We start from the raw sequence: 10,554 nt of genomic DNA on the forward strand, positions 1-10,554 counted from the left end.
GGAAAATATCTAAAATATTATCATGTCAACATGCAAATAATACTAAAAATTGTTTAGGAGATATTTTACATTCTTCTTTGTGTGCTAAGTCTTCAAACTACTGTGTGCGTTCCATAATCACTACATATTCTTATTTGGACTCCTGACATTTCAAATGTTCACGAGTCACACGTGACCAGTGCCTACTGAGTTGCATAGTGCAGCTCTAGAGGATGAACCCAGGGAGTCGCTAACCTTATCCCATCTAGGAAAAAGGGCACGAGAAAAATGGGGGGCTCTCTGATCCATGCCAAATATCATGCCATAGTGTGCACCTAGTAACAACTTCCAGGGAGTAAATGAGTCTCCGTTCTCCTTACCTTCATTCCTTGGCTGTTGGCTTTCACAAGCCCTTTCTCACATTATTCATGCTTTCTCTTCATTGACACCTGTGGACTCATCTTTAAGTGCTGTTTGTTTTCATGTATCTGATTTGTTCCTTTCTCAGCTTTATTATATGCCCTTGAGACTGTTTTAACAATAAATTCCACCTTCTTTTCTTCAATAAATTGATCTAAAACTTTTGACCTACCCTGGTATTGGCTCTGTGTACTTGCCTGATTTTAGTCGTCAACCATGGGGGACTCTATATTGCAACACAGACAGAGTTCCAACAGCTGAGCTATTCCTTGTATGTTCACATCTTCCCTCCCCCCAACCCCCCGCCCAGGGATCAGGCAAATGGTTTTAGTAATCTTGACTAATTTCCTGAAAAAGGAATAAATAAGAGGCAGGTATAAAATAGAATAAGAATGGAAATAAAACTAAAGAAAAGGCTACTGCAGTTATAAATCTTGATGCACATAGTAATGATAATCATAGTCATAAACATAGTATCTACTAACCATTTGATGCTTGCAATATAACAGACACTTTTCGAAACCCCTGTATCATCTTGTTTCATTTTATCTCCATAGTAACCATTTGAAGGAACACTTGACTTTCTACTTCTCCCTGGGTCAGCCCTGTTTATTTTTCCTGAGAACAGGCATACAACCTGATGGAGGCTACCCATTTTCCCTCCTTTTTTTTTTTTTTTTAGCATTGTTTTGAAAACTCTTAGAATCAAAATTGTCTATCTTCTGTGTAAGTTTCTTCTAAATGACCATAAGGAGACCTATGGAGAGGCCAAATTTTTACCCCCAAATTATATTTACTCACGTCCTTAAAACATGTTGGATGTCTCTTGCCTGATTTTTGTGCCGTTGATGATTTGAATTCTCTCTGTTTGAGTCCCTAAGTGAGTCCACACCTGATGTGATCACAGCAGTGTCCCTGCTGCCATGACCCTGACCTTTTGCCTAACAATTCACCTACTTGAGTCATGGCATCAGCTGCCTCTTCACAAACAGTGCTAAAATCCTCACTCTCTCATCAATTTTATTTTTTTAAAAAAAGAAGGAAAGGAAGAATAAAAGGGGAAAACGAAAAGAAAATAGCAAGGTATCTTAGAGCTGTGCCTAATGTAAAATGGTGCTAAACTGTGTCTTGATTGTAAAAGAGAAATCAATTTAGAAAGTATTGACTTGGAAGAACTTAATTGCTCATAAAATTAATTTATGGATGACTCTATTTGATGTTTGGAAACAGGAATACAAATGAACCAACTTTGATGTGTATGAATTTCTGTGGCTAGCCAAGAAAAGGTAACTGACAAGAATAGAAAATTGAACCAGATGAGACGGTAATGGTTGTTTACTCTCTCCTGGAAACAGCCCGTATTAGGCTATAAGCAGTGGATACTTATAAAATAGTTTAACAGTAGGAATTTAGACAAGTTTAAAAGTAAAATGAAAACTAAGTTGAATCAAAAACTGCTCACTGACTGATACATCTTAAAATAGATATAGGTATACGTGAGTTTACAAACAAAATTAAAGGAAATAATATCTTCTGAAGAAGTTATAAGACAAATAATTTGAAATCTGTTAAGTCCCCAAGAGCCATCAAAGCAGAATCTTCCTGCTGAGATAGCAGGATTTTTATTGTAAATTAGCAAAGCCATAGTAACAAAGAATGTGGAATGAATATATATATATATCCATCCACTATATAGAGAGAGAGGCAACAAAAGGATGCATGCAGGCATAATGACAAATCTATAGGAGTAAAATGAAATGGAAAAAACTTGTATCATAAATGTGATAATATATACTATTCACATTTTTATAATTTGCATAATAAAAGGTAAAGGAAACTATGATTTAAATTATCTCAAAAACTTAGAGTCAAACATACATTTCTATTAGTGAGGAAACAAGTATAATTGTGGTTACATCTTACAATGTGCAAGTGCCAATAACATGATTGTTATTAATATTAATCTTATGTATAATATCTACATGGCTGGTTAAATTCTTCTAGTGACTTTTCCTCACTATCCCAGGTTATGACATTTTTTTCCCACATTTAATTAAACTCCACAGTATGATGGGTGCCCTCTTTTCATGACCCTCTGGCCATGGAGGATCCATATGGTGTAACATCCTGGGATTTCTGGGAATGGCCGTTGAATGGCAGGTAAGCGTTTGTGCACAGGGCATTGTTCCCTCTCAGAGTAATTAACATGTAATCAGCAAGTGCTCAGGGGCAAATGGTGTGAGGTTTAGAACTGTGTCATGGCTGTCTGGTTGGCAGGCACGTTGTTTCCATGAGGCTTTCAGGTATTCCCATAGTGTCTTGGCTAGGTTACTCTAGGTAGAATGCCCAGACACCTCTTTTATGACAGAATTCCTCTCAGGACATATCTGGATGATGCCAGGCACTATCCTCTACTCCTTACCTCCTATTGGCAAAAGGTATGCACTCTTCTTTCTTACCACAAGGGCTTGATGTCCTTTAGAAGGGCTTCTCTTCTTTTGAGTGGAAACTCAACCACTCAGGTCTATGTAACTTGTCTTTCCATTACTAAACCATAGAAAAATTTGATTTTCAAGAAAAACATAGCATAGTTGGTACAAACAAATACACAATTAAGCAACACATGCATACACCCACACAAAGCACACTAAAAAAGGAATTTAAGAATTCAATTGAGAAATAACATTAATTCAGCTCCTGCCACGCGGAAGGCCTCCTCTAGATATGCCTGAAAACGTAGACTGAAAAACTGAGCTCCTTACCATGGTCCTGTGTTTCAAGTATTATCTCTTCTGTTTTACAAATGAGAAAAAATAAGATTATGGAAGTTAACTTACTTAAAGTGAACAGCAGAGTCAGGCTTTGAAAATATTGTGCCTGAATGAACAGAATATGATACACTTGAATGTGCATCTTTGTTTCTTATAGACCATACTGCGTCAAGGAACTGAACTTCAAAATGTAACAGGGACTTTTATATTTACATCCCTTATAAACTCCTTATCCTTTAAAGTACTCTGTTCAGGTTGCAAGACTGCTCTGAATAAGTGAGACACATCACGTTATACATGTAAATGAGGCAACGTGTGTGCGTGCGTGTGTGTGTGGGGGGGGTTGTGTGTGGGTGTGCGCTCACATACATTTATGCCCATCATAAATGTATGGGCATATATTTCCTGCATCACATAAATCAGTGCAGGAAATCAGAACAGTAGGAAAGTCAGTGTTTATTTAAATGATTAAAAAAAAAAGATGACTATCAATTCAAATTCTGCCTATTGTGCATATCCAGACCTCCAGATATTTTTAATACTTAAAGTCTTGATACTTATACTTTGTTTGAAATCTGTATAATATTTAAAGTGATATTCAGTCATAGGACATATTCTATCATCCTAATTAATGAAAAAAATGTAGTTTTGAATGCTTAGTATATGTAATTTACTATGTTAGTCATCTTAATATTGCTCAGAAAATAGAAAGATAAAATTTAAAAACCTACTATACAGATTTTCCAAATGAACCAAGGTGATTTGAGATCAGTAAACTATTTAATATAATTAAAAAAAACACAATAAACTCAAGAATAAAATGTCAAGAGTCAAGAAGCAAAGAGGAGATTGTGGGATAATTATATTTAAAACCAAAACTAAAGAAAGTTACTATAATTAAGTAGAACTTTATCTCAATTCCTTAGCAAATAAGGTAAAAAGAACAACATTCTATTTACACAGTTTTGAGAGATTAATTAAAGGCCAAATTTTCCTAAAGACTCTTTACAAAACCAAGGGGAAAAACATCTTTGTCATATGCCTGTCTTGGCTTGGTACATTGCAAGATATAAATTATTATCATTCACATGGAAATGTTATTCTAACATCAAAAGTTTCCAAATGTGATTATTTTTAATATCCAGAGAAATATTGTCACTACACTCTACCAAACACGCTATAAAACTTCAGGCAAATATTTAACATTAAGAACACATTGTCAAGTCTTGAACAAAGTCTCCAGTGTTCTTATTGTCTATGTCAATGCCATGCTAACGGGAGCCTGCGCAGAGAGCATAGAATCAGGTGGAATTGTACATGGAGGTGAATTGCCTTAAATGCCCTGTATTTGTTCTAAACAACAAAGATTAATTTCAATGCAAATCAAAACCTCAGTATCACCTCACACCTGATAGGATAGCTACTATCAAAAAACAAACAAATAAATAAATAAGTAAATAAATAAATAAATAAGAGATAACAAATGTTGGTGAGGATGAAGGAAATGGGACCTTATACATGGTTGGTGCAACCACTATAGAAAACAATATGCAGGCTTCTCAAAAAATTAAAAATACAACTGCCATAAAACTCAGCAATCTCACTTCTGGGTGCAAATCCAAAGGAAATGAAATCAGTATCTTGAAGAAATCTGTGTTCCCATGTTCACTGCAGCATTATTCACAATAGCCAAGATATGGAGACAACCTAAATGTCCACTGATGGATGAAGGGATAAAGGAATAGTGATGTACTGTATATACGTGAATATTATTCAGCTTTAAAAAAAAGGGGATTCTGGGGTGCCTGGGTGGCTCAGTTGGTTAAGTCTCTGCCTTAGGCTCAGGTCATGATCTCAGGGTGCTGGGACTGAGCCCCATGTTGGGCTCCCTGCTCAGCAGGGAGCCTATTTCTCCATCTGCCCTCCCTACTTCTTTCTCTCTCTCTCTCTCAAAAAAAAAATAAATAAAATCTTTTTTAAAAAACATTAAAAAGGAGATCCTGACATTTGCAACAACATGGATGATTCTGGAGGACATTATACTAAGTGAAATAAGCCAGACACAGAAAGAAAAATACTGCATATCTCCCATATATTTGGAATCTAAAAAAGCTGGATACACAGACACAGATATACCATGGTGGTTACCAGGGGCTGGAGGTGGGTGGGTTGGGATGGGGAGATATTGGTCCCAAGGAAGAAAGTTGCATTTACATAGGATGAATGTCTAGAGATCTAATGTACAGCATTAGGACTATAGTCAATAATATTGTATTGAATACTAGTAATTTGCTAAGAGAGTAGATTTCAGGTGTTCTCACCACACACACACACACATACACACAAATGGTAACTATGTGAGGAGGATATGTTAATTAGCCTGACTATATTAATCATTTCACCATGTATATGTACATTAAAGCATCAGGTTATGCATCTTAAATATACTGAATACATTATTTACTTAATAAATGAACAAAGATTAATTTCAAGTTTCAGCATTCCATGCGAGGGCATGCTAGGAATGGACAGACTAAAAGTTTTAATTTGTAATTACCTAAAAACTGTCATATCCTTTTATTCTTTTTTATATATATAACACTAGTTTGAAACAATTCTAATTACATAAGTATTAAAATAGAAAACACTGAAAGTGCAAAAATTAAATAGTTCTTCCAGTAAATAGTTCTGTAAATTATTTCTTTAGCTTACTATAAATATATTTTTAAAAATATCCTAGGGGCATCTGGGTGGCTCAGGCAGTTAAGCATCCAATTCTTGATTTGGGCTCAGGTCACCATCTCAGGGTTGTGAGATCGAGCCCTGTGTTGGGCTTCACGCTGGGTGTAGAGTCTGCTTAAGGTTCTATCTCTCTCCCTCTTGCCCTCGCCCTCTCTCCCTCTCTAAAATAACTAACTAAATAAATAGATAAGTAAATAAATAAACAATTATATTCTGGATTCAGTAGATGGAATTGAAAAACCGACTTGCTTCTGATCACCTCTTTGTCTTCGGGCAGGGAGTCGACCTCTCTAAATGCGAGACATTTCCTCTGTAAAATAGGAAAAAGAAAAAAGAAAAAACAGAAAACATTAAGCAGTCTTGAGAAGTAAATGATACCTAGTAAGGACTCGTTAAATGTTAGCTTTATTTGGCCACATAAGCCATTGTTTTCATATGAAAAACTGTCATCAGCTTTATAAGACTTAATTTATATAACTGCTTCCTCACAAAGGCATTGATGATTTGTTTTTTGCTTTGTTTTGTTTTTACTTTTTTTGTTGTTTTTATTATGCACTACATTAATACACTGCATAACCTTCTAGAAGGGGTAGATGAGTATGACTGAGTTACTTTTCATCAATCAGGAAAATGCTTCCTTAATCAATATTCTCCAAACCCTTTGACACATAGTAACGATTAACTCCAGAGACCCTCCTATCTCTTCGCATCAAACTCCACTGATACGGGTAACAGGCAACCCTTTTTTCCTTGCCCCCGTTACTGAACCTGTGGATGTGCGCTGTGGCCATGCCCGGGAGGACCAAGCACACGGCCATGACGCCGATCCCGGGCAGGATCTCGAACCACATCGCAGCGCGGTTGCCAGAGCCAAACCCCTGCCTTCCCGGCCCGGTGAAGGTGACCCCTCGGCCCCCTTCCCTTGATGATCTGTTTTTAATTTTATCCATTTTGTACTTACATTTTACAATGAGCACGGTTGTAAAGACTGATATTTTAATTTTCTCATTATTTTCTTGAGAAAAGAAGAAATTTGCTTGGACAAATGCATTTAAAATATTTATTGGCAAATTGCTTCTTGTAAGGAAAAAGTTACGGTTGAATATTTGATTTTTCAACAAAATGCATGGTAGTAATAGGCCTTTAATATTTTTTCCTAGTAATAGGCATGAAGATGTTAAATTTTTATTTGAACTCGCATGTATTTCATAATTAATGAAGTGGAATAATTTTAAGCTCTTCCTTTCCTTTTTATTTTTAAATATTACATTAATAATGCATCTTCAATTAAAATAATCAACAGTTCACATGTTAATAGAGTAAAAATGATGAATATATCCTCATTTCACAAATACATCTATCCGGAGTTAATTAACTTTGCTTGTACAACATGACATTTTTATTTCAAATATATATAATTTCATAAGATATGGTATAGCATGGTATAATAATCAAATATTATAATTACAAAAACTAAATTTATGAAATTCATGTTCTACAACACTTTTTTTCCCATAAATATGTAACATCAACTAGTTTCATATTCAGCTTATTATTTTTAATAGCTGCTTATTTTTACAACGTATTACTGTTCCATAATTTTACATTATTTTTCTTACAGAGGTTCAAGTTGCATAGAAACTGATAGAAATACAAGTAACTGCACATAGCAAAATAATCTACTCATGATGACTTACAACAGTACAGTTAGTTTTTGTAGGAAATCCAAAAGTGAAGAGCCCAAGGTTTTCGATAGAGAGTCTCTTTGATGTCATGGACTCTAGAAGCAGGTACCTCCTGACATTGGTACCAGGAGAAAGTAAAATACACCTGTAACGCTCACTGCAGCCGGGGGAAGATATGGGATCATCTACTTCATCTTTTGCCAGACTTCAAACACTTCTCTCTTGGCACCAGTCTAAAAATGCTGGACTCATCACATACTAACAGGTTCGTCTTGTCACTTGGCTATTTGCTCAGTGGGCGACATCAGAAAGCAACCATTATGAACAGTGGGGTAAATGCTTTCCCTTGTAAAGTCTGGTTTTGGAGAGGGGGCTGATCAGGGTGGATAAGTCTCAAGTTATACTTCCAGTATGTAAAACTACTTCTTGGTGTTATACAACTTTATTACCTTGGAAACCTCCCGCCCTTTAACTGTTTTTTTGTAGTTGTTGTTGGTCTGTTTCTTGTTTTTTTTTTTTTTTTTTTCTTTTTTTAAAAATAAACCTTACTTCTAATTTATTCCATATGAATTGCTGGGCCAAAAAAAAAAGTAATGAATTGGCTCATAATTGATTAGCTGAGAATCTATCAGTTATAGCCCAGAGAGAAAACGGGAATCAAATATGAACCCAATGGATGTGCAATCCAAATATTAGAGTTGGCCATTTATTGCTTTTGTTATTGATGAAAAGAAGGGGAGAATTGAACATGACACTTACCTGGACTCTTGAAGCACCAAAGCCCCTATATTTTCATACAAGTTCTTGTTTGCAGATTGCAGCTGGTTTTGTGGCTATATCGGGAAGAAGAAATAGTAGCAATTGATGCTTAATCGATTTACCAGATTAGTATTTCTTCTGGAAATTATACTGACTGCTGCCCAGCAAGTGAATGACTTGTAAGATAGTTCGTAAGTTTACCATGTACTTTTTAAACAACTGATCTGTTTGCTTCCTAAAAACCAGCTGTATTTATTCCTAAAACTATTGTGCCACTTGTACTTTTTACAATTATGTAATTTAATTAAGTTGTTAAATGATAATGGGAGGGGCGCCTGGGTGGCTCAGTTGGTTAAGCGACTGCCTTCGGCTCAGGTCATGATCCTGGAGTCCCGGGATCGAGCCCCGCATCGGGCTCCCTGCTCAGCGGGAAGCCTGCTTCTCCCTCTCCCACTCCCCCTGCTTGTGTTCCCTTTCTCGCTGTGTCTCTTTCTGTCAAATAGATAAAATCTTTAAAAAAAAAAAAAATGATAATGGGAAAATAAAGTGATGCTTTTTTGAAGACTAATGTGAATAATTTGGAAATGCTTGATAAGCATGACTCACCAAAAATATGGTCTAATTGTGAGCTATTGAACTGTAACAAATCAGTTAAATAATATAAAAATTTAGTCAGATTCTTCACTCAAGTTATTTCAAAAGTCTCAGTAGGTTCTAGGTAGACTTTGTAAAACTTTTTTTTTTAAGAAAAGTATCAAACATTTGATACTACATTGTGATAAATAACATCAAAATACACAAACTGAAGTCTGCAAGAAATAGATGTAGAGATGCCCTGCAAATGGGGATATTCTATTTCTTTCATTCATTCTTCATTTATAAACTGGAACACTCTAAAGAGTATACATTTCTTCATCAATTCTTGGTTACCCATATCTCCTCATCAAGTACTTTGGTTAGTCTAATATAAAATTTTGAAAAGGAAAATCAAAATAAATGATAAATGAAAATCAAGATAAATTATTTACTCAAATAATGAACTGGTTAGCAAATATCCTCCAAATGGGGAAAAAAAAAATAGGGATGTGAGTGTACATGAATGTTTATGGAGTGTGTAGGTATGTGCACACCCATATATTTTAGATTTTTAGATATTCATATATATATATATATATTTTTTTTTTTTTTTTTTTTTGCTGGAGAGAGACCTCTTTCATCCTATGCTACAATCCTTTCTATCCTTTAGTTTCTCCTTTAATTTATACTTTATCACCAATAACTGAAGTAATTATTATATGAAATAATGATACTTTGCATGGGGATACTAATTTGAGATACGCTTTCATCTACTTCTTGCAGACTTCAGTTTGTGTATTTTGATGTTATTTATCACAAAAATATTCATGCTTGCCATTTTCATCTTTTTGATTGTATATATTATGAATAAATATAACAGTTGTCCCATTTAATATATTGAATTCTGTGTTATCTGAAACAAATATCATTTTTGTATTGCCTATCTTGTATTGCCTATCTAATACTTTATAATGTTCCTATTCTATTTTGTTTAAGGCATATTTCTTATAAACAGTGCATAGCTGGGTTTGGTTCTATTTTAATTCAATATAAAAATCTTTAATTTTTACAATGAATAACACAGAACATAGACACTAGATCTAGCACTCTAGTCATAAAAACAGGTTGAGATCTGCATTTTATTGCATAATAGTTGTTTTGTGGAATAAAATTAAAAAAAAAATCTTGTAAACTATTTATACTTAGTAAGGCTGGAAACAGAATGCCCATAGACAGATGCACAGATGGGTCTAAGAAAGCTCAATGGGAAGCAAAGGATCTGCATCTCAGTCCAAGAGGCCAGTGTGGTGCCTCTCCCCTCAGACAACAGGGAGAATCATTCCATGATTCCCTTTGTGTTCACTTCTTGTTCCTTATTTAAATTAGGAATAATCTTCCCATCACAGCTAGATGGAAAGAAAGAAAAAAAGTAATGAGACAAAGAAACAGAGGAGAAAGAGGAAATAAGAGCTCCAAACATGAGTTAAACTATAATTAAACTATAATTTTTCAAGTACTTGAAAAATTTCTTATCTGGAAAAATTCCAGGTGAAATTTCCCATTAACTGGGTCATTTGACCCAATTAAAATGACTTAATCAGTTTGCATCATGACTGTCATTT

General features: G+C 34.9%; 1 protein-coding gene across 1 annotated transcript; it reads right to left on the reverse strand.

Moving 5' to 3' along the window:
* Nucleotides 1–6,513: 6,513 nt before the first annotated feature.
* Nucleotides 6,514–6,801, reverse strand: LOC102729606 (NADH dehydrogenase [ubiquinone] 1 alpha subcomplex subunit 1). Its single transcript, XM_006730232.3, has one exon. It carries the CDS (start codon nt 6,761–6,763, stop codon nt 6,551–6,553), a length of 213 nt encoding a protein of 70 aa, XP_006730295.2. The 5' UTR covers nt 6,764–6,801; the 3' UTR covers nt 6,514–6,550.
* Between the last annotated feature and the right edge of the window lie 3,753 nt (nt 6,802–10,554).

This window comes from Leptonychotes weddellii, chromosome 12 (genome assembly GCF_054177405.1).
Source record: "Leptonychotes weddellii isolate Sample4059 chromosome 12, ASM5417740v2, whole genome shotgun sequence".
In the NCBI taxonomy this organism is placed as follows: Eukaryota; Metazoa; Chordata; class Mammalia; order Carnivora; family Phocidae; genus Leptonychotes; species Leptonychotes weddellii.

Coding starts and splice junctions, on each gene's coding strand:
- LOC102729606 (XM_006730232.3), bottom strand. CDS start 6,763: ATGTGGTTCGAGATCCTGCCCGGGATCGGCGTCATGGCCGTGTGCTTG.